The sequence below is a fragment of the Phyllostomus discolor genome, chromosome 12 (assembly GCF_004126475.2).
Source record: "Phyllostomus discolor isolate MPI-MPIP mPhyDis1 chromosome 12, mPhyDis1.pri.v3, whole genome shotgun sequence".
NCBI lineage: Eukaryota > Metazoa > Chordata > Mammalia > Chiroptera > Phyllostomidae > Phyllostomus > Phyllostomus discolor.
In genome coordinates, this window is record NC_040914.2 from 21,870,528 (window position 1) to 21,897,737 (window position 27,210).

Sequence of the window (27,210 nt, forward strand, 5' to 3'; positions counted from 1 at the left end):
CTTAAAAATCGTCAACCAAGCAGAAGATAGAGGTAGAGACAAAGGTGACATCTCCCTCTGACCTGAGGTGAACTTAGTACACAACAATGTCCTTAATGCCAATGGTGCTTGTTTTCTCACTTAACAATGTAGGTCATCAAATTATCCCCCACGTTACAGAGCAGGAAACTGAGGCACACAGAGGTAAGTGACTTGCCTGCTGGAACACCTCAGTAAGTAGCTGAGCCTGGATTCGAACCCAGGAATCTCTGCCACTTCAGCCACTCCAAGGAACTTCATGTTTCCATTCATGACCTTTGGCTCAGAGGGCTGTTAACTGTTTATGAGTCAGACCCTGACACACACTTTTCTTTTCGGAGATGCTTTTTCTGGGCTCCAGCAAGCTCCTGCAGGTGGGGGGTGTGCCATCATTTCCGGATCTTGACCTGAGAGTACAGGGTCTCCTGGGCTTGAGGGTTGTGTGGTTTCATGTTGTGGAAACTGAGAGCAGCATAGTGGAGCTCATGCTCTGAGGGGGAGGTGACCGGCGCTGGGGGCAGGTGGTGGGAGGAGGGTGCATTCAGGCGACCCTGAGTGGGAGGAGAGAGGGGTGTCCAAGCTGGGTTTGGGGTGCGGAGAGGGGCATTTGGGCTGCGGGGGCTCTTATTCATTTGTCCATTTCATACCCATTTCCTAAGGATTCCTCACTCTTTTCATTCACTCACTCATTCACTCATTTACCCATTTGTACAATTAACAAATTTTAATCATAAAAGCTTGTTTGTATTACTAATCTCACATGTAATACTTTTGGCCTCTCTCCATGGATATGACTGTTATCCCATTTTACAGATAGGAAAGCTGATCTCATGTTCCTTCCTACTTTTTGGATACAACTCCTAGGAAATTGTAGTTATAAACGTTGCTTGTATCGAGTTTTTGTTGCACTCAATGATGTTAATGATGGGAGCATGATGGCTGCTCAGGAGTATTCGGAGAGGGGAGGTGGAGTCAGGGACCCCGGGAAGTGGTAGGGGTGAGCAGGACAGGAAGCAAAGGAGAAGGGCATTGATACAAGGGGAATGGGACAGGACTTAGCCAATGACAGGCTCTGAGGGATGCGGAAGAGGACAGTTGTCAGATCTGAGGGGCTGTGCCAGGAAACCTGGGGGTGGCCAAGTCTGGGGGCAGAGGAGGAATGCCTGTGTTCACCACATGGATACTGGGTGGAACATGGCCCCCAGCACTCACCTGCGAGATATCTTTCTGGCTCTCTGCTTTCTCTGCCCATTTCTTCCTGCAGATCCTCAGTCTGAGGAGAGAGACAGGGCCTTTCAGCCCAGCTGGCTCGCACCTGGGGGCCTGGCAGGGCTTACTGAGGCAGGTGTGGAGGCTGCTGCCTGACTGCAGGGACCAGGACAGGAACACACGTCCCTCCTCCCAGACAGCTGCAGCCAGATGTTGGGAACACAGTGCACCTGGCTAAGGTGCCAGGAGGCTGACTTCCTGTCTGTGCCTCACCTTGTGGCACCTATTCCAGCATTTATCACCTTGTGACAACTCTGGGCTCTCAGGTTCAGAGATTCTTTGTATTCTTGCCCCTACACATCACCACCTCTACTTCCTGAGGCCTTTGCCCAGCCTGGGGCCACCACCCACTCACATGATGAGGCCGAGGCAGACAGCCAGCAGGGCTGTGGCACCAGCTCCCCCGACAACCCCCTGAGTCACTTCTGTCCTTTGTCCTGGTCTCCCTGCAGAGATGAGACACCTGGGGTGAGCTCCTCTTTCCCTAGGCAGGTATCTGAGCACCCCACCTTCTCAAATCCATGCTGTGGAGTGTGCCCACTCCCATCCAGGATTCCTTTGTCCCCCACCCTTCATGTGGCTGTAGCCTCCAGGTCCCCCAGGCCCTTCTTAGCCAATGTCTCAGGGGCCTGGACTCCAGTGTCCCTTTGCCCAGAGTCAGGCGACTTTCCCTCCCACTCAGTGTCTTCTAGGGTCCAGAGCTGAGAGCCCCCTCCCTGGGCTTCCCCCCTCACACCTGACCTGGCAGCAGCAGGACAGTCACTGTCTCTTTCCCGTGGTCACTCTGGGCCTCACATTCCAGCCTGAGGTTGGACGTAAGGTCCCCATAGATGCTCAGGGAGCTGTTGGCCCAGGGCTCTGCTGAGTGGAAGGTGACCGTGTGGGAGGCATTGCTGGGGTTCCCCTCCAGCAGCACCTTCCCCAGCCCCCAGCGCAGGGAGGGGACCAGCTGGGCTCTGGAGGAGCAACTTCAGTGGATACCCTCGTCCTCCCAGGAGCAGGAGAGTCCCTGCAGCTGTGGGGGTCTGTGAGGAGTAACAGGGGAGGGATCAGAGGAGCCTCTTTCCTCCCCAACCCCAGGGCCTGCCCACAAGTGTGTTCCTACTCACTCTTCACACTGAGGGCCACAGAGGCTTCCAGAGAGGCTGACTCATGCTGCTGAGCTCGGCAGATATATTTCCCATGGTCCTCCAGTTCTACCTGGGGCAGCTTCAGGGCCCCTGGGTGCATGGACTTCAGGGTCAGGCTGCCCCAGGCCCACCACATACTCGCAGGTGTGTTGCTGTCGGCTTTACACACCAGGCACAGAGACTTGCCCTCTTGGACTTGCAGAGATGAGCCGTTGGAGAGAACTTTATATCTTGGCAAGACAGAGAGAGTCCAGCCCCCCTGTGGTTAGGTCTCTCTCTGTCTCCCTCTCTCCCAGTCTGTATGTCCCTGCCTCTTTGTGGCTCTGCCTCTGTCTTCTTCTCCCTGGTTCTCTCCTTCAATCTCCCTCTTCATCTACATGTCTCTCTCTCTTCTCATTTCTATATTTTTCTCTGTCTCTCTCTCTCATCATCTCTGTGCACATGCTCTCTCCCCCTTCCATACTTTATGTACATCAGTTTCTTCTCTTCCATAATCCCATGGGCTCTACCATCTGGGCTCAGCCCCTATGGGAAAGGGCTAGGGGCAGGCACTACAACCTCTTCAAGAGGCTGCTGAGGGTTTGGCAGAACTGCCCTGGTCCCGACATTTCCTGCCTTCACTACCAGTGTGAACGCAGACCCCAGATTTCTCTGGATGAACCATGTCATTTACATCTGTCCACAGAGGTACAGTATGACCAGTTCAGCTGTGTCTCACAGCTCACAGTCTCATGGACAAGAAACCCCAAAAGTAGGTTCTCACAGAGCAGTAAGATGTACTTTATGACTGGGGGTTAACTGTGTTGAGGGAGCCCTGAGGTCGGTACCTGAATGAAACTGACAGGTCAGGGAGGGCTTCCTGGAGGAAGAGAGGCTTAAGCAGAACACAGGAAGGGGTGGCAGCTGGCCAGGTGATGGTGCTGGCATGGAGGACACTGTGGGAGGATGGCACAGAGCACAGCTTCCACCAGGGTGTGGCATCGCCCCACCTGCTCCCAGAGAAGTAAGAAGTCCTGTGAGGCCCATTTGAGTGGTCATGTTGTGGGTGTTTACATGAGGCTACTAGAAGAAATTAAGGAGATTCAAAAGCTAATATTACAAATTGCTGGTTATAAAAACAGTCATGGGATGTAAAGTACAGCACAGGGAATATAGTGAATAATATTGTAATAACTATGGATGGTGCCATGGGGAGCTAAACTTATTCCTGTGTAAGTTCTATGAATGTCTGACCACAGTGCTGTACATCTGAGAACCTCATGCAGTGTCCTGTGAGTGGTTGGGGGTGGGGAGGCCAGTTTGTAAGCTGAGAAGGAGTGAGTGAGGGTCTCTCTCCTCTGCTCTCCTCTCACCTGGCCCGACTCTGTCTTCCTTCTGAGTTATGAAATCCCAGCTCTGCTCTGAAGGATGCAGGGAGACCAACTTCCACCACCCCCAGACAGAAGATGCACCCTACCTGTGCCTTCTTGCCAGGACGTGATAGTTAGGTTCTGGAGTGCATCTGGATGGACAGACATAATTGTTCCCTTTTCAGTGGCAGAAAGGTGACCATTGGCCCTTTCCACCCACAGATTTCATACACAGGAAGGGGTTGAAATTGGATGTCCTCCTTATTTCTTCTCCAGCCCTGCTAACACAGTTCAAACCTACACCCCCAACTCCCTCCAATCCCAGGTACTGGTGTCCTGACAAAGTGGGTGTACTCACAGGTCACATTGAGCTGGATTGTCTTCTCCTTGATCTGACCACCTGGCAAGGCCACCCGACAGGTGAGGTTGGTGCCATGGTGCTGGGGCCCTGGGGCTGAGGGTGAGCACTGAGGAGTTGGGAGTGTCAGGACCCAGGGGTGTGAGGTTGGCTCCCACCCAGGAGAAGATGGGTGGTGTCTCCCTGTCACAGGCCCATGACACTGTACATGTAATGTTGTTGGGGTGTCCAGATTCCAGGGTCCCCTGGATGTGCATGTCAGGCCCAATATCTGGATAAGAGAAAGCCAAAGACCATAGCCCTAGAGGTGGGGACCCTGAGTGTTCCCCTAACTGCAGCCTTTGTGTTAGTCCATACCCCAGGTCCAGTCCCCATCGGTCCCCCTGTATCCTTCTCAGAATGAGTAGAATCAGGTCCCTTCCCAGCCCAGGAGCCCTCAGGACCCAGCCATGTGTCCTCACCTGGACCCCATTTCTTACCTGTCACATGTACAGACTGCATGTTGTTTTTGTAATTCTCTTTCACATAGGACCCTCACTCCACCCTAAAGAAGTATCTCCCTGTGTCCCCTTTCTGTGCATCTCTGATGTACAGGGAACAGTTGGAGGTCCGGGGGTCCCCATCGAGGTGGAATTGACCCCCTGGTCTCATTCCTCACTTCACAGTTGGGGTTGTTTGTGGCCACAGGAGGATCCGTGTTTGTGTTGGCCCCTTCCAAAAACCAGTAGCCATGAGCTGGGTCAGACTCAGTCCAGCTTTTATTGGGGTAGATCACAGTGCAGGGCACAAAGACACACTGGCCGTCCTGCAACGTCATGGACCCCTGCACTTGCAGCTGGAATCTTGCATCCTGAGCCAGGGACCCTGCAGGGAAAGACTAATCAGTCACAGTTTTCACCCCAGCCCACACACTCTCCCCCGGGGCACTCACCTGCCCACAGCAGGGCCAGCAGCAGCAGCAGCAGCAGCATCTCTGGGGTGAGTGTCAGGGTCTCAGTGTCACAGGACTGAGACGAAGCCCCAGCAGGAAGCCAGGGGGAAGGGAGAAAGATGATGATCAGGGAGGAGGAAGTGGGCAGCCCATGTGGTGGAGCTGGCCCAGCCCTTGGAGGATAAGCACTTTCACTTTCCAGATGAAGTCCCCATGAGGTGCCCATACACCAAGGAAGACCCACACCACCACTCTCAACTCCCTGTCCTGGCCTGTCCCTCTGGCACTACTGTCCACTCAGGAAAGGAGGCACAGCTTCTGTATAATATGCAGGATCAGTCTCCTGGGAGCAGGACTCGGGAGCGACTCAGAAGTGAACGGGAAGGCAGAAATTGTGACATAGTCCTCCAGGTGAGACAAGTGGTGACGGAGGAAGGAATGAACACACAAACAACCAGAGCATCTACTCCCTCAGGGGCGTGGAGTTAAAGTGCAGACTGTGGCAGCCTTTGTCCCTGTCCCTGAGACTGACCCTCACACCCAGGGAGGCAGAGGGGCCCCAGGCCATGCCAGTTCTCAGTGGTCTAGGGCGTGTTGGTGGGAGCACAGGCCAGGGCATGTAGGAAACCCAGTTCCACTGGGCAGTCGACAGTGAGCTCCCAGGTGAGAATGGCCAGAGAGGACAGGATTAGGCCACCCAGGGGTCAGCAGCCTGTGACCCTACAACTGGTCCTCAGCTTCCTGGCCTGCTTGGAGACCCCTGCCCAGGCATCCCTGGTGTTGATTCAGAGCAAGATGCCAGCACAGTGTGCCTTTGGAGTCAGGTGGGCCTGGCTCTTCTGCCCTCCAAGCCTCACTTTCCTCATCTGTCACAGGAGGCATCACAGTCCTCAACCCTTGTCATCTGTGGGAGAACCCTAGGTAAGGGCAGGTTGGGGTCTTCCCCAATCCTCAGTGGTCACTCTGAGTCTGGGGCTCCAAGGACATGCCCTGATGGCCAGCTCAACCCTGGGCTTCCTCAGTGGAGGCCTCCAGGGTGAGGTCACAAGTGCGGGCTCTGCAGCCAGACGGCCCTGGGCTGCAGCCTGGCTCCTCCATGCTCACTGCGCTGCCTCGGGAAAGGCCTCACAGCCCTGTGCACAGTCAGACACCCAGGATCACATGTGGGCTGAATTCTGTCATCCCCCAAATTCATCTGTTCATGTCCTGGCCACCACTACTGCTGAATATGACTGGTTTTGGAGATGGGACTTTTAGGTGGATTAAGGTAGAATGAGGTCACTAGGGTAGTCCCTCATCCAATAGGACTGGTGTCCTTATAAGGAGAGTTTAGGGCACAGACATACACAGAGGAGAGGTTACAGGGGAAGAACCACCTGCAAGCCAATCAGAGACCTCAGAGGAGAACAGTCCAACCAACACCTTGATGTTGAACTTCCTGTCTCCAGAACTGTGAGACTATGAATTTCTGGGGTTTCTGCCCCCTAGTGGCGGCACTGTGTTATGACAGCTGGAGCCAGGGAACACATGGGGTTGCCAAGAAGATGGAGGAGTTCCTACAAGTAAAGTGTGTGGAGTGGCCTGGCCTGGCGCACAGTGGACACCATCCACACAGGGCAGGTCTGTAAGATGGGGCCACTCTGCAGGTGGGAGGAGGAGAGGGAAGGGAAGGACTTGGTAAGTGGAAGAAGCCCAGTAAGGAAACCCCTTGTTCCTCCTCCATCTCTATGCACCCTGCAGGGCTGCAGCTTTAGCCTAGCCACCCTGCTCCTCCTCTCTCCGAGGCAGTACCAGCGCCCTGTGCTCTGCTCAGGCTGCTTCCTCTGCTGTAGAGGCCCATCACTGCACCTGCACCGTGGGTACCTGCCTCTCGTCTCTGGAGCCTGGTGATCTTGAGGGAATGGGCTGAGGTGAGGCAGACCCTGGTGGATCTGGAGTGGGCAGCAGAGACAGAGTCACAGCCTGACTTGTTAGGGCTGACACAAGGGGAAGGTGTGATGGAGGAACCTGAGGAGCAAGAGAGGGTGTGTGGGAGGGATTGGACAGGTGAGTTGGTGGGTGGAAAGGAAGCAGGGTTGTTTGGGAGGCAGTCTCCCCATTTGACAAGCAGGACCAGAGCCAGAGACACTGGTGGTACTGAGAGTGGGGACCTGCTGTATCCCTCTTGCTTCAGTCAGTCCTTCAACCCCTCTGCTCCAGGGTCCAAGGGAATCTGCCCACTCCCCTCCCCTCCCCTCCCTTCCAATTCCTCCTCCTCCACCTGCCCCTTTCCATTGCCCCCTTCCCTCCTTCTGTTCTCCTCCTGCTCCTCCACCCCTACTTATTTCTGGTGAGTCCACTTTCCTTCCCACCTGTCCTGGCTTCAGGTGTCATTTTTTCCAAAGGTGAAGAGATGTTCCCATCTTCCCTGCCCATCCCTCAGTCCTTGCTCTCAGTGTGGACAGAACTTTAGTTCCCTCTTAGGCCAGTGGTGGGTCGAGAGGGGGTGATGAGGCTGCAGGGACTGCTGGACCACAGGCTCAGGGACTGGGGGGATATGGTGACACAATGGGCAGGGGGTGGCTTCTGAGAAGGACAGGTGAGTGGAAAGACTGAGAAGGACCTGGAGGCATGAGCCTCCCTGACCTTCCCTCCTGCTAGGATGTTGGGTCAGGTGGGCCTGACCATCAGGCCTGAATGTTCCCCTGCAAAGCTGCCCATGTGAGGACCTGGGGTGTGAGACCTGTTGTGTGTCTGTGTGTGTGTGTATTCTTTAGAAGTGTTTGTTTCTTTGTGGCATGCCTTTCTGTCTGTAAGTGTTTATATGTCTGAGTCTCTGTGTGTGTCTGTGTTTGTGGTCTGTGTGTGTCAGGTGTGTCTGCGTGTCTATCTGAAGTGTGTAGGTGTTTCTGTGTGTTTGTGTGCATGTCTGTGTTGTGTGTCTGTGGACAAGTGTGTCTGTGTTTACAGTCTCTGTGCCTGGTGTTTGTGTCTGTGTGTGTATGTGAAGTATGTACCTGTGCATGTGTGTTTGTGGGCATGCACCTGTGTGTGTCGTCTCTCTGTATGTATCTAAGGTGTATGTGTGTGTGTCTGGTGGTGCCTGTCTTTTTTCCATGTGTCTCTCTAGGGAGTATGTCTGTGTGTGTGTTCAGGTGTATCTGTGTGTGTGGGTGTGTGGGGATCTCTGTGTGTGTATGTGTGTGTCTGTGATTGTGTGTGTCTGTGATCTCTGTGTGCACCCATCTGAGGTGTGCATGTGTGTGTGAAGCTAATGTAGACACACTCAAACCTCAGCTTCTCAATAATCGCATGAAGAATACAATCCATCCCATGTTTTCTTTCTTCTATTTTTATAATTTTAATAATTGTTCAAGTCCTGTTTTCTCCCTTTTACTCCCATCATCCCATGTTTTCTATAAACCTTTCCTGTTGTGTTTATCTCTAGGCTCCTTATCACCAACCCATATAATACAGGATCTACTTAGTCATTCTTTGTCTGTCTTTCCTGCCATTAGAATGTAAGCCTCATGAAGGGTCTTGTACCTCTTCTTACTGCTGAATCCACCACACTGCTTAGAAACATGTTTGACTTATATTAGATGATCAGTAAGTATTTGCTTTAACTATTGTATGAAAATTGATGCAAAAATGAAATGACTGGCTGTCTGTGGTGGGAAACTGTGCATTCTCTACCACACACACTTCCAGGGTTATCTGATTCTGGCCTTCTATTGCATTTGAACAGTTTTACGCTGCCATAGATTACAGATAATTGGAAATCATGGAAGTAATTCAAGTGCACAGACACACACAGGCATTCTGTCTGCTGAAGGGTCACTTGAATCCCCCCACAACCCAGTGTCACATCCATTCACAACTTCACTTCAACACTCCTGCACTCCACACAGATATGTGCTCCTGTCATTTCTTCCTGGTTCTCTCATTCATGAGTCAGATGACATGGGGACCTGCTCTGTAATGGCCATGGCGTTTCCATTATGTAGGATGAGAAAGTTCTAGGGAGCTCTGTACAACAGAGCTCTGGAAGTTGGTAATACTGGGCTCTTAAAAATTGGTTATGAGGGTAGATCTGATGTTATGTGCTTTTAAACACAATAAAAGCCTTTAACACATGTTTATTTTGTATCTATATGAGAAAAATGATGTTACATTTTAAAAAGTTTTTATCCTTGCCCAAAGACATTTTCCTCATTGATGAGAGAGAGGGAGAGGGAGAGGGAGAGAGATGGATGTGTGAAGGAAACATCAATTGACTGCCTTCTTGTACATGTTCCAACCAGGGTTCAAACCCATAATCTGTGTACAGGCCCTGACTGGGAATTGAACCCATGGATTTTTGGTCTACAAGATGATGCTCCAACCAACTAAGACACGATGGCTAAGGCTAAACTTTTTAGAAAGACTACATGAACAAATTTGTGTGTGTCTCTATGCATGTGTTGGCATTTGGTTTGTGTTGTGTTCTAAGCATTAGTAACAAACAAGACACTGAGTGACACCCCTGGGATCATCTTAAAGGGCCTATCTATTTCCATTGGGGCAACTGGAGGAAAATTAAACTGCGGAATCAGGAAAAGGACACCATTGGGTTTGAGAGTTTACTCTGGCTTCTCTGTGGAGGACAGATTGAGGGTGGGCAGAGACCACTGAGACACGTTCCCTTGGCTGTGTATGTAAGTCCCCACAATGGAAAGTGAGTCCTTGGAGGTAGGCATGTGCATCTCTCACCAGCCCTGTGCACTAGCTTCCCACACAATGATGAGCTGCACAGTAGGTGATAAGGGTGTGCCAAGTGACAGGCTTCCCAGGTCTACATAAAGGCAGAGGCATAAGCAGCAGAGTCTTGCATAAAGTTTTGCTTTAATTTTGCTAAAGAGAATTACATGCATCCTGTTTTCCTTCTCCTTGTAATTACTCACCCATAGCAAGAGGGAATAGTCTGAAAGACCAGAAGTGAGAGGTGAACAAAAGATTGTTTTTCCTTGTAAGTCAAGACCCACTCAGCCAAGTGCTTCTCTGATGTGCAGAGGTGCTTAGGGGTGGGGAGAAGGGTTGGGGTGTCCTTGTGTCTGGTCATTTCTGGAGCCTGAGTCCAGGACCTTCCCTGTGTCCTACACAGCAAAGGACCTCAACTTTTCTCATCCCTCCTTTTCTGGAAGCTCCAACCCAGCCAGTATAAACAGGAGTGAGGTCAGCATCCAATCGAATGCTGGCCTGGCCTGAGTGGCCTGAGAGCTGTATTCTGGTGTCTGGGGCACTCAGATGAGGGTTCACCTGGGAGGAATCTGACCCCTGGTGTAGTGGATGCTGGAGAGGGCACAGAGGAGCAGAAAGCCAACCCCTATGTGGGCACTGCTGAGCTGAGTGATGGAAACATGGAGAACCACAAATAGAGGGAAAGGTCGGAGGGAAGTGAAGTTCCTGTTTTCAGCACTTTCAGGACCCACACTTCCTGTGACTCTAACTCTGGGGCTCAGGCCAGCCTGCGGAGGAACTGCAGGAAGTGCCTGGACAGAAGTGAGGCTGGGAGCCTTGTGGTGGTTAAGACCACCTGGGCAGAGACCAGAAGGCTGCAGAGAAAAATGAAAAACAAACAAACAAAAAACAGAAAAAAAGGAAAGCCTGTCCTGGATTGTAAGTGTTTAATCAGCTCCGGTGGGGAGAGATACAAAGCATGCTTGAAGGTATTCAGCTGGCTGCGGCACAGATAAAAAGCTAAAAGGAAACCTGATTTCTCCTAAGGTATTGGAACAGCTGTAAAGTGTCATAAGGACCCCACTTTAGTGGTGAATGCTCTCCTCCACTGATGTTCCGAGTCTGACTTCCTTATTCCCATCTAATAAGGTAGCACAGCATCCACTACACAGTTGACTTCCTATGGGAGAAGAGACCATGTCTGAGGAAGGCAGCACTCCGGAGGTCCCCTGATTAGCATCACTGACCTAGGAGTCACCAGAACCTCACCCAGCCCCTCCAACTCTGCCCTGGGACTGATACCTGGTTGGCCTCCAGGGGGCGCTCAATCCACCAGGAGACACTGAACCCCAGGGAGATTCTGGGCAGCTGCCGCTGTCCTTGGTGCTGAAATGGGGTCAATAGGTGAGTTCAGGTACCAGGCTCCCAACTCAGCAGAAAGGCCTGACCCCAGAAGCTTCTGTCCCAGTTTGGGGCCAGGAGGGGAAAGGTGTGGAAGTGGATGGATCTGTGGGGACCCGACAATCAGGATTCATCAGGTTGGGCTCCTTTCTCGGCTCCATCTCCCTCCCTTCTGTTCACTCTCAGGCTTTGTCCATCCTGAAGATGATGTCTGTCTGACCCACCTGGATGAGCCACAGGCAGGAGGATGTGCTTGCTAAGGCTCTCTGTTTCCTGCCCTCTGGATGGTTCCTTCAAGTAGTCTGATCCATGCCAGCTGCACCAAAACAAAAATCCAGCAGAACAGGGAACTTTCTAACACTCGGCTCCAGCCCTGCTCCTCCCCTGGCTAGACATCCTTCCCCACCTGCCACTTTCAAGGTATCCACTCAGTATGCAGGTGTTCAGGACGATTGAGAACCTCACCATCATCACACCACTCTCTCAGCCACCAACCTGCACACACCTCAGCCACACCCGTGCCACTACCTGAACACCTCCTGCCCCTTCTGGACTCCCCACACTGAATTCACCTGGTTCCACCTCCCTGTCATAGTGTCCCCATTTTCCATCATTGCAGCACATGCTTATCCTGTGAGAAAGGGCTCAAATGCCAGCTCCTCACACAAGCTGTGGTCGCTGCCTTTCCACCGCCTCCAGCCATGCCCTTTTTCACAGTTAGGATTAGGGCCATGACTTATCAATCCCAGTGCTGTTGATATTGGGGATATTGGGGCATTTGTAGCTGAGTGGAGTTTTTGGTTGTGTGGGGTGGGCTGTCCTGTGCATTGTAGGATGTTAAGCAACATCCCTGGTCTCTGCCCAGAAGATGCCAGGAGCTTCCCCTGCCCTATTTTGACAACCACAGTATCTCCAGACATTTCCCAATGTCTGTGGGTGGTAACACCCTCTGATGACAAAGCACTATGGGGTGAGAGTCTCTTCCCTCTGCCTTCACAGAGTCACTTTGGAAGATTGACAAACTTTCTCCAGTTCTTCTTTTCAAGGTCAGCAGAGAAACATTCACTCCCAGCTCATTTCATAAGAAAAGTACATTTCAGCTCCTTTGCATCACATTCATGAGGGAAACACTGGGAAATTCCTACATTTCTGCCTATTTCTTTGTTCTCTAAACTTTTACTTAGTGTCCATTATACACCGGTAACAGTAAGAGGAAGAAAATACAGTTCCTGCCTCAGGGAAGCTCAAGTTCATGGTTTGGGGTTTGGGGAAGGCACAGAAACATGTAAGTATTAAAGCACACTGTTAGGAGGTTCCCATGGCCTGGGGGTCCAAGGGCCAGAGCTCTGGCCTTTGCCCTCAAGGGTGGAAAGGAAGTGAGAAAAGGCTTCTCAGGAGCAACCCCTCTCGAGATGCACCTTGAGGGGAAAGCAGGGGTTGGCCAAGCAGAGACGGGAGGGAAAGTGTGCCAGGCAGTGGTGACATCAGGCACAAAGCAAGGGGCTGAGAGAGGTCCTGGCCACTGTCTGGGCAGGAGCAGTCCATGTGTGATAGCTGGAACCTGAGGTAAAGGAGGTAGGGTGGGGTTACGCCTCTGGATGTCTATCTCGGTTCTGCTCTCCAAGGGCTTCACAGCAGAGCAGAGGATGCTGGCCTTCAGTGTTCAATCTCTCAGGTAAATGACAAATCTGAATCTAGATTAGAAAAGACTTTACTCAAAAAGATATCGCAAAACCTGGCAAGTGGCTTAATTGGTTGAAGCATCATCTCCTACACCAAAGGGTTGTTGGTTCAACTCCTGGTCAGGGCACATGCCTAGATTACAGTTTTGATCTCTGGTTGGGATGCATATGGGATACAACTTATCGGTGTTTCTCTCTCCCTCTCTTTAATCAATAAAAACATATCTTCAGGTGAGCATTTTTAAACAAGGATTATTGCAATAAGGGGAGTGAGATTATTGCAAAGGGGGGAAGGAAACTATAGCAGTAAGAGAAGAAAGACTGTGCACACAACACGTATACAACTATCTACAGTAAGGACAAGGATGGGTGGAAGGTGGGGACCCCATGGAGCCTGAATGCCATAGACTGAATCAGATTCCCCCAATCAATATGTTGAAGTACATGATAGTTATTTCAGAATAATTGAGATTTAAGTGGTCCATGATAGTGTACCTTGAAGATTGATGGCTTTATAAGAAAAGAAAAAGAAAGCAATCTCCTCTTCCTCTTCTCACATTAAAAAAAAAGCCACAGGAAGATGGGGAGAAGTGGTCCACCAGCAAGCCAGGAGGTGGGCTCACACCAGCAACCAAATCTGCTAATACACAAACTTGGACTTCCCAGCCTTAAATATGTTTCTCTTGTTTGAAATGCCCAGTCCTTGGTACCTGGTTACAAAATCCTGATCTGACTGAGTTCCCTGTCAGCCTGCAGAGTCATGCAGGCAAGCCTGTCCCCACCCCAGACGGGAACCAGGAGACCCCTCACTGCAGACCTGCTGCCTGTGTCAGGTACTCATTCAGGCGGCTGCTGAGGGCAGCCCTTGGGGACCTGCGTGGTGCGATGTCCTCCTCCCCTGCAGCGACTCTATGGGACTCACACACCGCTGTCCATCTAATTGGCTCAATATTAACTGTCCTGAGCTCAGCCCTCACCGTGGCCCCTGGTGGGAATCCTCCCTCCTCGAGGACGTGGCCCTGCCCTGGATAGGGGCTGCAGACAGAGGGGAGCTCACCTGAGTGCACCACCTGCTGAAGCCCAGGTATCCCTGCGTCTCGGGTCCAAGTGAGCATAGGCAGCTGGTGTGTGGGCTGCGCCTGCTCGGGATATGTGAGAGAGGATGGGGAAGGGGTAGGAGCTAGTCCAGGCCAGTCATGACCTCAGCTCAACTGGGACCAGCCCCAGCAGCTCCGCTGAGAAGCAATTCGAGTTCAGCCTCAGGATTCCAGGAACCCAGATCATCTGGGCCCTGCTGTTGCCAGGACAGGAAGTGTGGGGCTCGTCCTGGGGACCCTGAGCCTAGAGGGGATGAGACCTTGAGGCAGAGCCTAGAGCCTATTCAACCTGTGGCTGGTGGAATCTGGCAGGCTCACATTTAGTTTCCTTCCCTATTTTTAATGTATTTATTCTTATTTTTTCCTTAATTTTTTTACTTTTTCATTTAACTTAATGAGGTGACATTGGTTATTAATATCATATAGGCACAGGTGGATAATTCCATAATATATCTTCTGTTCATAGTATTTACTAACACCCCATTGTGTGGCTGTGTCACATTCATCCATACATCAATGGACAGATGTTTGGGTGTTTCCATTTTTGATGGTGAGATCACTGCTGTGAATACTGGTTATGCTTTTTTTGTTGGAACATATGCATTTTGGGGACATGCCTGGGAGTGGAATTGCTGGGTCACAGGGTGGTGTCTGTGTGTCACTGTTAGAAGAAACTGCAGACTGATCTCCACGATGGCAGTTTCATTGCAGGTTCCCAAAAGCAAAGTATAAGCTTTCCCATTTCTCCCTACAGTGACCTGCATAGTTATTCTCCTTCAAAAATATTACAGGTCACTAGTGGGGGTAAAGGGCTATTTCAGCACCCCTTTGATTTGCACTTGTGTGTAATAACAATGAAGTCATTTATTTTCTTCTGGAGTTACTGTCCATTTGTATTCATCTCTGAAGACAATTTTTTCAAGCCCTTTACCCATTTTATAAAATTAATTTGTTTAGAACAGGCCAACCCCTTGCACATTTTTAATCGGGTTGACTGACTTTTTGTTGTTGAGTTTTAAGAATGTTGTTTGTTTAAGATTTGTTTTCTAAATTGATTTCACAGAGACAGGAAGGGACAGAAAGCAAACCATCAATTTGTTGTTACACTTATTGATGGATTCATTGGTTACTTCTTCTGTGTGCCCTGACCAGGGATCAAACCCCTAGTGTTGGCACAATGGGATGATGCTCTAACCAACTGAGCCACCAGCCAGGACGGTAAGAGGTCTTTCTATGTGCTGGATAATAAGCCTTATCAGATCTATGATTAGGAAATATTTCTTCCATTAAATGGGTTGTTTTTCACTTTCTCCATAGAGCTAATTAATGAACAGAATGTTTTCTTTTGATGAATTCCAACTGAGGCTTTTTATTTTCTGTCCCATTTCAGGGGGTCAGAGCAGGTTCAAGGGTAAAGGCACAGGCAGTCCCCAGTCTATGAATACAGGAAGGCCTGGAGGATGACCTCCAGGTTCCCAGTGGAGCCGAAGGACACGGGATTGCCATTGAGCAGGTGACGCCCTCCTTGTCTCTTTCCTACAGGGAAATCAAGGTCTGGGGCACTGGTGGTGCTGGTGGCCATTGTGGAAGCAGCTTCTAAGACCCTGCTCCTCCTATTCTCCCTTATTGTCCTCAAGTAAGCCCTGCCCCAAGGGGAAGGGAGAGGAGGGGAGGGTAAGGAGCCCACAGCTGAGTGCAGGACCAGGGCCAGGGATGCCCTCCCTTCCTATCGTGATTCAATAAGTCACTAATCTTGTCCACCCTTCCTCCTTAGCACAGCTCAGCTCAATGCCCATCTCCTCCCCATCCTGACCCTGGTCATTCCTGTGGCCTCATCTCTTCCTGGGCCTCTAAACCCAAAAATGTCCTGACTCCACCTCTGTTCTCACTTAGTCCTCCTGGTTGTGTTTGCAGACTCCTCTCCTCTGGGTTCTGCATGGGATGAACAGTGACATTTCCTCTTCATGGCCAGGGACTGGGGGCAAACTTCACAGATGGGATGTAGGGCTATAGTGGCCTGTGCCCTGCTGGACTCTCCACTGGATTCCACCCTCTTCTGGAATCTCACACCATTCCCCCACCCAGCCTGGCCAGGGTCTTTGTGACTCTGAGACATTGCATGTGCAGTTCCTCCTGCTGAAATACTCTTCCTTTCAAATTCTTGTATCTCCAAGTGTGTGTGTAATTCTTACTTGGTTTTGAAGAAAATAATGCTTATTTGTTTATTTATATTCTCTTTAGTAGTGTGACTGAACCCCTACTGTGGGAAGTCTTGTAGACACTGGGGATGTGTTTGTGAACCCAGCACCAAAATCCATTCAATCCAAAAGCTGTCATTCTAGAGACAAGAGGATAGATTTAAATCACTGAAGACACTACAACACTGAACCACAGAAGGGAGGGCCTGTGTTTCAGGGACCAGAGAGAAGTCTTGAGGGCGATATTCATTCTGAAAAGCAACCTCATTACCACTGGGGCACATGAGTGAGAGAGCTGGTGTGAACAGTGGAAATGAGGAGGTGGTCAAGACTGGAGATGGGGGCACGTGTGTCAGTGTCAGAGGGTGGCAGTGGTGAGGGGTCCCACAGAGAAGAGAAAACACAAGAAAACCTGTCCTCACTGGGTCTCAGTGTTTGGTGGGAAATTGTGAAGATGTGATTGGAATAGGACCAGGAGAGAACTGGAGGAGGGGATATGGGATCCCAGGGTCCAGAAAACCCCTGAGAAGTTTGTCTACAAAGAGGAACAGAGGAGTGGGTCCGCAGGAGGAGGACATTTTTCAGCTTCTTCTTTGCTTTTCCGCAGAGGTGCCCCATGAATTCCTGCCTGTGTTGCTTTCCTGAGGCCATTGAAACAAATTACCATACACTTGGGGCCTTTTTTTGTAAAGTTTTATTCTCTGGGTCCTTGGGGCCAGAAGTTCATGCAGTAAGTAAAGAAGCTTCTCATTCTGCCTTTCCAAGTTCTTGACTGAGACCCCTGCAACAGAGAAAGACTAGTTGTCACACCTGGGAGTCAGATGTACTGAACCCTGTGATGAGGAATGAGTTCTGAGGTGTGGAAATTGAGTGCTGAGTGGGACTCACGCCCTCAGAGACTAGAGGGGAGAGTCCACCTTTGTGATTCCCAGGGGCTGGGGCTCTTGACCATCCTTGGTTGATGTCTGGGTCACTACAGCCTGTCCCCTGGCCACACTGCCTCATCCTGCTCTGTGTGCAGAGAGTCACCTGCTGTGTCTCCCTTGGAGGACAACTGTGACTATACTCAGGGACAAACCCTGACAAAGGAGGATCCTCTCCAGGTCAATATCCTCACCTCCATCCCATCTGCAAAGACCTTTTTCCTAATCAGGTAATGTTTGCAGGTACCCGGCACTCTTTGGGTGGTCAATATTCAGCCTCTGCACTGCCCATGTGAACTGGTGCCCTCATGAATGTCCCCATGTGGCCTCCAGGCTTAGTTTGCCTTGTTCTCCCACATCCTGATGCAGTAGGGGGTCACCCTGTGAGAAGCACATGTCTGGAGAACAGGGCCTTGCTGTTCTAAAAGAGCCCCTATTAAGAGAGTTAAAGGAAAAAGTTACAGACTTGGGGGAAAATATCTACAATATAGACTTCATGAATGACTTGAATCCAGAATGTATCCAAGATATTCATGTGAAGCAATAATTAAAAATAAATCCCAATGTAGAAAAATAGTCATTAACAAAAACAACAAAAAAAGCCAGAAAAACCCTGTTTTCAATTTTCCCACTTATTTGAATAGACATTTCTATTGAGATGTAGAAATTGTTAACAAATACATGAAAATATGTTCAATATTACCAATATGAGATATATTTAAACTAAATCACACAGGGAAGTTTCACCATGATTCTGTGAGTGATTATTACAGGAAAACTAAAAAAGGAGACAAGAACTGTGGGAAAGAATAAGAAGGAAACTGACTTCTTATTTGCTCTCCACTATAAAGCTGTGCATCTGCTTGGAAAACAGCCTTGCAGTTCCTCAGCATGTTTGATTTTTAAAACACCCTACACTTGTATTTTTAGAATAAAACCAGCATGTGAGCAGGAAACATGGTCAACTCCTCAGTGACCACAGCCTTCCTGTGTTGGGAGGGAGGTATGTCTGTGGTGGGGACTTTCTCAGGGACACAGAGCAGGTCCACGGGTCCCCTCTTGTCTTGTCTTCAGCCAACTGACACTTAGATGGTCACCGAGTGCTTGTGAATGAATGAGTGAGTGAATGATTGAGTGAGTGAGCACTGCCTTCTCCTCACAGGGAACCCCTCCTCCCTTCCCTCTGACTCTCACAGGAACATTAGGAGTCCTACACCCCATGGGACTCAGCACATTGCTCAGGTGAGGCTCTGACCTCCTGCTCAGGCAGGAGATGACCAGCCTCTCTAATGGGGGCCCTTAGGAGACTCACGTGTCTGGCCTCAGGGCTCCTGCTGCTGCCCCAGTGCTGCGGGGGAGCCACAAAGGGGCTAGCACTCAGGGTTGGCTCCCTGTCTGCTCTTCTCTGGGTGGATGGACAGTATCTCTGGGTGGTGGGGCGTTTTTCAGCTATGTGCAGAGAGGGCGCACTTTGGCTCTGAGGTTCCTCTTTTATAAACAAACAAGATCTTGTGCTCCTCCCAGCTTCTGTAGTCTCCCCGCAGCCCCCTCCTACCACCTTCATTCTTTTTTACCCACAGGAGCCAGACATCCTCCTTGTCAGCGATGCTGCTGCTTTTCCTGCTGGCCCTGCTGTGGGCAGGTGAGAGCCTGAGGGGAAGGCTGTGGGTGGGTGAGGGCAGCTGCTGACCCTGCTTTTTCCCCAGGGTCCCTGGCTCAGGACAGAGGATACCAGGTGGCATTTCAGGGGCCTGTGACAGTGCAGGAGGGCCTGTGTGTCTCTGTGCTCTGCTCCTTCAACTACTCGAAGAACAACTGGTATTATGCTCCCCCCACCTATGGCTACTGGTTCCGGGATGGGGCTAAAACAGACTGGGATGCTCCAGTTGCCACAAACAACCGAGATCGAGAAGTGCAGGAGGAGACCCAGGGCCGATTCTTTCTCCCTGGGGACCCCAGGAACTACAACTGCTCCCTGGAAATCAGAGACGCCAAGAGGACAGATGGTGGATCGTACTTTTTTCAGGTGGAGGTAGGAACTAATGTAAAACATTCTTTTATACAGGATAAGCTCACTGTGCATGTGACGGGTAAGGAACTGTTCCCTGGATAGGCCACAGGGAAGTTCACAGTGGTTCCTGGGCAGGGCTGGGATGGGCCCATCCTGGGAGGGGGAGGGGGAACAGCATGGTGGGGCTCAGAGGGAGGAGCTGGACTAAAGCCTGAAACATCTCTCAGGGCCACACCTTGGACCCTCTCTTTGATCCCCTGTCCCCACTTCTCCTCACCAGCCTTCAACCACACACCTGACATCCTCATACCAGAAAACCTGGAGTGCGGCCACCCCATCAACCTGACCTGTTCTGTGCCCTGGGCCTGTGAGCAGGGAACGCCCCACCTCTTCTCCTGGATGTCAGCTGCTCACACCTCCCTGGGCCCCAGGACACAACTGTCCTCCATGCTCACTCTCACCCAATGGCCCCAGGACCATGGGACCAACCTCACCTGTCAGGTGCAGTTTCCCTCAGTGGGTGTGACTGTGGAGAGAACCATCCAACTCAACGTCACCTGTGAGTGCTGGGTCAGAACAGCAGGGTCCCTGAGGGTGTGGGAGCAGGAGAGCCAGGCTGCTGTGCAGGTGCCTTTGTCTTGGAGGCCTGGCTCAGCAGGGGACCCAGAGGGTATAGTCCTGTGTGTCTTACATTTCTGTGGTCTCTAAGGTTGGGGGATGGGGAGTTACCTACACATGTCTCACCCCATCCCACCCTGTCTTCCTGTCCCAGGTGCCCCCCAGAACCCCGCAATTGGTGTCATCCCAGGAGACGGCCCAGGTAGGAAGGAGCCCTTTATGGGCTGCAGGGAGCTCGGCCTCCTCCAAGCCAGGGCAGGACCAGGAGTCTCCCTCACCCTGGTTCACCCAGGTGCCCAGCACCCTAAGAACAGAGTGCTCCCTCTTCTAACTCCTCCTCCTGGCCCCTGTGAGCAGCTGTCAAACTGGCCACCCCCAAACCAAGGACTCTCCAGCCCCTGTCAGCTGCACCAGGAGAACAAGGCACCTCCCACATGCAGAGCAGCCTCTTGGGGCTCCTGGTAGACCTTCTCCTGATAAGTCCTCTAGGCTCACAGTTAGTTTTTTCTCCCCAGGTTCACAATTAGTTTTTGTCCTATCGTCTTTAATGTCTTTATTCTTAACTCTTTCTTTATTGTTTTACTTTTTCATTCAATGTATTGAGATGACATTAGTTATTAATATCATATAGGCGCAGGTGGACAATTCCATAACACAACTTCTGTACATAGTATTTGATAACACTCCATTGTACCGATGTGTCACATTCAGCCATTCATCAGTAGACAGACATTTGAGTGTTTCCACTTTTTGATGGTGAGAACATTGCTGTCAATATTGGTTATCTTTTTCTGTTGGAAAATACGTATTTTTGGGACATGCTTGGGAGTGGAATTGCTGAGTCACAGGGTAGTTTCTTGTGTCACTGTTAGAAGAAACTGCAGAGTGATCTCCATGGTGGCAGCTTCATTGCAGATTCCCAAAGGAAAGTATAAGCCTTCCCATTTCTCCCCACAGTGACTTGTACTGTTATTCTCCTTGAAAAATATTACAGGTCACAAGTGGGGATGAAGGGCTATTTCAGCACACCTTTGATTTGCATTTCCATGTAATAACAATGAAGCCATTTATTTTCCCATGCAGTTACTGCTCATTTGTATCCACCTTTGAAGACAATCTTTTCAAGTCCTTTACCCATTTTTTATTGGGGTTATTTTACTTTTTCTTGTTGAGTTGTAAGAATGTTTTTTGTTTAAGATTTTTATTGTAAATCAATTATAAAGTGAGGGAAAGCAGAAATAGAGAGAGATATTGATTTGTTGTTACACTTATTTATGGATTCATTGGTCGCTTCTTGCATGTGCCTTGACCACAACCTTGGCACTTTGGGATGGCACTCTAATCAAATGAGCCACCAGCCAGGACTGTAAGACTTGTTTATATGTGCTGGATAAAAACGTTATCAGATCTACCATTAGCAAACATTTCTCCAGTTAAATGGGTTGGTTTTTCACTTCTTCCGTAATGTTAATCAATGAACACAATGTTTTATTTTGATGAATTCCAACTGAGGCATTTTATTTTATGTCCCACTACAGGGGGTCAGGGCAGGTTCAAGGGTAAAGGCACAGGCAGTCCCGAGTCTATTGATGGAGGAAAGCCTGGAGGATGAACTCCAGGTTTCCAGTGGGGCCGAAGAACACGGGATTGCCATTGAGCAGATGACTCCTTCCTTGTCCCTCCTTTCTGTAGGAAAATCAGGGCCCAGACCAGTGGTGGTTCTGGTGGCCATTGTGGAAGCAACTACTAAGACCTTGGTCATCTGCCTCTGCATCATCATTCTCATGTGAGCTCTGCCCCACGAGGGAGGGAGGGGAGGGGAGGGCAAGGGGATCATGGCTCAGTCCAGAACTAGGGACAGGGACACTGATGAATCAGGGCTTGTGCTGGCAGGAGGTGAAGGGGTGGTGGGTGAGGACCCCACATGCACAGCCATCATGAGTGTCCAGGCTGGGAGGCACCTACTGTGCTCAACATAATCTGTGAGACTTGCCCTCCCCCACTTCACTCTCTCCTCTATCTCTTGAGAAAGAAACAGGGGGTTGGGCCTGCTGCCCATAGCACCCTCATCCAACCAGGCTGGAAAACCCTGGTCTCTTCTCTCAGAGTCAGGTACCACAGGAGGAAGGTGACAAGGCTCACAAGGGGCATGAAAGATACAAACACAGAATCAGGTTAATGTCCCAGGTGAGTGATCCAGGACTCTCACTACCCAACATCCCACTGACACCACCTCCAGGATGGTCCCTAGGATTGCTCTGCTTACTATGGTTAGAGCAGAGCTGCCATCTTCCTCCCTGAGCCTACTTCTTTACTGGGTCCTGGTCACACAGATGACACAGTGCCCTCCCTTCCTTCTTTGTGATTTAATAAACCACTAAGTGTTGTCCACCCTTCCTCCTTATCACAGCTCAGTTGAATGTTCATCTCCTCCCCATGCTGACCCTGGTCGTTCCTGGGGCCTTATTTCTTCCTGGATCTCTGCACCCATCAATGTCCTGCATCCACCTCAGTCCTCAACCCAGGCCTCCCAACTGTGTTTGCAGACACCTGTCATCCATGTCCCACATGGTTTGATCAGCAATGTTTCTTCTCAGTGGCCAGGGATGAGTGACAAACTCCACAGGCTGGATTTAAGCCGGGCATGGACTGTGCCCTGCTGGATTCTTGAATGGATTCCACCCTCTCCTGGAATGTCACACCATCTCCAAACCCAGCTGGGCCAGGGTCTCTGTGACTCTGAAACCTTGCATGTGCAGCTCCTCCTGCTGAAATGCCCTTCACTTCAGATTCCTACATCTCCAAGTGTGTGTGTAATTCTTATGTGGTTTTGAAGAAAATAATACTTACTTGTTTATTTATAGTCTCTTTACTAGTGTGACTGAACCCCTACTGTGTGCAGTCTTGCAGACACTGGGGATGTGGCTGTGAACACAGCACCAAAAATCCATTTAGTCCAGAAACTGTCCTTCTGGAGACAAAAGGGTGGAATTTAACTCACTGAAGCCACTATAGCACTGAGCCACAGAAGAGACGGCTTGTGTTTCAGGGACCAGAGAAGGGTTTTGAGGGGATGTTCATTCTGAGAAGCCACCTCATGACCACCGGGGGACATAAGCGAGAGAGCAGGTGTGAATGATGGAGATGAGGAGGTTGTCAGAGCTGGAGATGGGGGCACATGTGTCAGTGTGAGAGGGTGGCAGTGGTGAGGGAGGACACAGAGAAGACACAAGAAAACACATCATCACTGGATCTCTGTTGGTGGGAATGGTGTGAAGATGGGATTGGAGCAGGATCAGCAGAGAATGGGAGGAGGGGATATGGGAACTCAGGGTCCAGAAAACCCTCTGAGAAGTTTGCCTGCAAATGAGGAACAAAAGAGTGGGTGTAGTGAAGGAGGTCTTTTCTCAGTTCTTTCTGCTTTTTCCCAGAGGTTCCCCATGAATTCCTGCCTATATTGCTTTCTTGACACCATTGAAACAAATTACCACACACTTGGGGCCTTTTTTGGTAAAGGTTTATTCTCTTGGCCCTTGAGGCCAGAAGTTCATGCAGGAAGTAAAATATCTTCTCATTCTGCACTTCTAAGCTCTTGGCTGAGGCCCCTGGAACAGAGTAGGACTAGTTGCCACACGTTGGGGTCAGATGTTCTGAACCCTGTGATGAGAAAAGAGTTCTGAGGTGTGGAAATCCAGTTGTCAGTGGGAGTCTCATCCTCAGAGATTAGAGGGGAGAGTCCACCTTTGTGATTCCCAGGGACTGGGGCTGTTGGCCAGCCTTGGTTGGTGTCTGGGTCACTGCAGCCTGTCTCTTGGCCACACTGCCTCATCCTGCTCTGTGTGTAGAAGGTCACCTGCTGTGTATCCCTTAGAGGACATGTATGATTACATTCAGGGACGAACCCTGACAAAGGAGGATCCTCTCCAGGTCAATATCCTCACCTCCATCCCATCTGCAAAGACCCCTTTCCTGATCAGGTAATGTTTGCAGGTACCAGGCTCTTTTTGGTTGGCCATATTCAGCCTTGGCACTGCCCATGTGACCTGCTACCCCCATGAATGTCCCCATGTGGCCTCCAGGCTTAGTTTGCCTTGTTCTCCTACATACTGATGCAGTAGAGGGTCACCCAGTGAGGGACACATGTCTGGGGAACAGGGGCTTGCTGTTCTAAAAGAGCCCTTATTAAAAGAGTTAAAGGAAAAGTTACAGACTTAGAGAAAAATATCTACAATGTAGACTTCATGAATGACTTGAACCCAGAATATATCCAACATATTTTTATAAAGCTATAATCAAAAAATAAATTCCATATAGAAATACGGTCATTAACAACAAGAAACAGAAAGTACCCTACTTACAATTTGGTCAATTATTTGAATAGACATTCCTATAAAGATGTACAAATAGTCAATAAATACATGAAAATATGTTCAACATTACCAATATGAGATAAGTTTAAATCAAATCACACAAGGAGGTTTCACCATGATTCTGTAAGTTGACTATTATCAAAAAATTAAAAGACAAAAGAAGAACTGTGGGAGTGAGTGAGAAGGAAACTGACCTCTTCTGCTTTGCTGTCCACTGCAAAGCTGTGCATCTGCTTTGGAAAGCAGCCTTGCAGTTACTCAGCATAAAACACCCCACATTCATATGTTTAGAAAATACTAGCCCTGGCTGGCATAGCTCAGTGGATTGAGCGCAGGCTGTGATCCAAAGTATCGCAGGTTCGATTCCCAGGCAGAGTACATTCCTGGGTGGAAGGCCATAAACCCAGCAAGCGCACATTGATGTTTCTCTCTCTCTCTCTCCCTCCCTCCCTTCCCTCTCTAAAAATGAAAATAAAATAAAATCTTTAAAAAAATTTTTTAAAAAGAAAATACTTAGAATGGGAGCAGAAACGTGGTCAACTCCCCAGTGAACACAGTCTTCCCGTGTTGGGAGGGGTGTGTCTGTGGTGAGGGCTGTCTCAGAAACACAAACCAGGCCCATAGGTCCCCTCTTGTCTTGTCTTCAGCCATTTAGTGCCTACCAAGGCTCCCCTTCAGCCACTAACACTTAGATGCTCACCAAGTACTTCTGAATGAATGAATGAGTGAGTGAGTGAACACTGCCTTCTCCTCACAGGGACCCCAACCTCCCTTCTCCTCGACTCTCACAGGAAAATTACAAGCCCTACACCCTGTGGGACCCAGCACGGCTGCCAGATGAGTTTCTGACTCCTGCTCATGCAGGAGATGACCAGCCCCTCTGATGGGGGCCCTTTGGAGACTTATGTGTCTGTCCTCAGAGGTCCTTGTCCTGCTCTGGTGCTGCAGGAGAGCCCTGAGGTGGGCAAGACTCACAGTCAGCTCCCTGTCTGCTCTTCCCTGGGCGCCAGCATGTCTGGGCTGTGGGGTGTCCCTGGTTCTGTGCAGAGAGGAACACAGTTTGTCTCTGAGGTTCCTCTTTTGCAAATGGCCAGCAGAGGCCAAGATCTCACGTTCCTCCCAGCTTCTGTGTTCTCCCCACAACCCCCCTCCCACAGCACCCCTTCCACTGCCTTTATTCTTTTTCACCCACAGGAACCAGACCTCCTCCTAGACAGCGATGCTGCTGCTGCTGCTGCTGCTGCTGGCCCTGCTGTGGGCAGGTGAGAGCCTGAGGGGAAGGCTGTGCGTGGGTGAGGGCAGCTGCTGACCCTGCGTGCCCCACAGTAACCTTGGTTCAGATATCAGGTGACCCTAGAGAGGTCTCTGACGGTGAAGGAGGGCCTGAGCCTCTCTGTGCCCTGATCCTTTTTCTACTCAAGGAGCAACTGCAAGTATGCCACTCCCGCTTATGGCTACTGGTTCTCAGAAAGGGCTAATGAATTACAAGATCCTTCTGTAGCCACAAAGAACTGAGATCATCAAGTGCAGGAGGAGACCCAGGGCCGATTCCAGCTCCTTGGGGATCCTGGGAACTGCAGCTGCTCCCTGCACATCAGAGACCCACAGAGAAGAGACCCAGGGAGATACTTCTTCAGGTTGGAGAGACAGTCCTATGTGAGACATAGTTACAAAAAGAACCAGCCTGCCTGGGTGTGATGGGTATGGATTCTGCTGCAAGAGAGGCCACAGGGACATTCAAGGTGGCCCTGGGACAGCACTTGGATGTCCTCATCCTGGGAGGGTGTTGTGGGTACAGCATGTTGTGGCTCAGAGGGAGGAGTTGTACCAAAGCCTGAGGTTCCCCTCAAGGCCTCAGGTGGAACACCCCTTCCTGATCCCCAGGTAAGGGTAAAAATAAGTAAGTAAAATGGTTCATAGACTGAATACACATGAGCAACTTGTGCCCAGATCAAGAAGCAGACCCTTCCCTGAACCCCTAGAAGGGCCCCCCTGCCACCTTCCCATCACTTCCCCCTCAGGGTGACCAAGCTCCAGATTTCTGGTACCAAAAATGAGGTTTTGTTAGAAAATATATTTTATTTGTTTTTATACAGAGGGGAAGGAAGGGCATAAAAGAGGAAGAGAAACATTGATGTGTTGTTGCCTCTCATGTGGCCCCCACTGGGGACCTCGCTCACAACCCAGGTATGTGCCCTCACTGGGAATCAAACTCACGAACCTTTGCTTTGCAGCCCATGCTCAATCCACTGAGCTACACCAGCCAGGGCCCAAAGATGAGTTTTGTCTGCTTCTGAACCTCATGATAATGGTATCACACAGCACATGCACTCTGTGTGTGGGTTCTTTTCCTCATCATAGTGTTGGTAGGATTCACATGCCTGGTGCAGAGATGTTATTTGCATCTTCCACTGTGTCAATAATCTGCACTATGTGGACCTGTAGATGGGAATTTGGGGAGGTTGCATTGTTCAGCCCTCACAGGGAGTGCTGCTGGGGACCTCCAGGTGCACGTTTCAGGGGCATTTGCACACATCTGTGTTAGCTCTGCCCCCCAGAGTGGAACTGCTGGCTCGTATGCTCTGTCTCCCAAGAGGTCATCCCAGTTCTCCTCCCCATCAGCGTGTGTCCAAGTCCCAGTGGCTCCACCTCCCAACCAACACTTGATTGTCTTTCAAAATGTTTTGATTGCTCTAAGGCACACAGCATAAAACTTACTCTTTAGCTATTTTTAAGTGTACACTTTAGTGGCCTTTAGTACATTCACTTTGTGCAACCATCACTACCATCCACCTCCAGAAGTTCTTTCTCACCCTGAACTGAAGTTCTGTACCCGTTGAATACAAACAGCCTACCTAGTCCCTCAGTCTCAAGCCTCTGATAACCACTATATGCTACTTTTCTTTATTGTGGTTAAAAACACAAAATCCTTTGTATCCTGCTGTTTTCCCAAATTCATTTATTACATCAAGTAGTAAATTTTTGGCTGAGTCTATAGAATTTTTTATGTACACTATCATGTCATCTTCAAACATTGACAGTTTTGTTTCCTCCTTTCTGATTTGGATGTCTTTTATTTCCTTTTCTTGTCTGATCACTGTGGCTAACACTTCCAATACTATATTGAATAGAAGTGGTGAGAGTGGACAGCCTGTCT

General features: G+C 50.0%; 2 protein-coding genes across 2 annotated transcripts in view; one reads left to right on the forward strand and one right to left on the reverse strand.

The window, feature by feature from the left end:
* LOC114510599 (sialic acid-binding Ig-like lectin 13) overlaps positions 1 to 15,815 on the forward strand; it is a 42,885-nt gene extending 27,070 nt beyond the window's left edge. The window contains exon 8 of the mRNA XM_036012865.1: positions 15,713 to 15,815. The gene's annotated coding sequence lies outside the window, so the exon portion shown is untranslated. The remainder of the gene's footprint in view (positions 1 to 15,712) is intronic.
* The window catches only part of LOC114510604 (sialic acid-binding Ig-like lectin 5), a 33,891-nt gene continuing 7,088 nt past the window's right edge, over positions 408 to 27,210 (reverse strand). The window contains exons 10-17 of the mRNA XM_036012867.1: positions 5,056 to 5,131; positions 4,783 to 4,988; positions 4,125 to 4,233; positions 2,397 to 2,507; positions 2,029 to 2,241; positions 1,643 to 1,733; positions 1,231 to 1,291; positions 408 to 569 (exon numbers count right to left, since the gene is read on the reverse strand). Of these exons, the coding sequence (XP_035868760.1) occupies positions 408 to 569; positions 1,231 to 1,291; positions 1,643 to 1,733; positions 2,029 to 2,241; positions 2,397 to 2,507; positions 4,125 to 4,233; positions 4,783 to 4,988; positions 5,056 to 5,131 (1,029 nt within the window). The remainder of the gene's footprint in view (positions 570 to 1,230; positions 1,292 to 1,642; positions 1,734 to 2,028; positions 2,242 to 2,396; positions 2,508 to 4,124; positions 4,234 to 4,782; positions 4,989 to 5,055; positions 5,132 to 27,210) is intronic.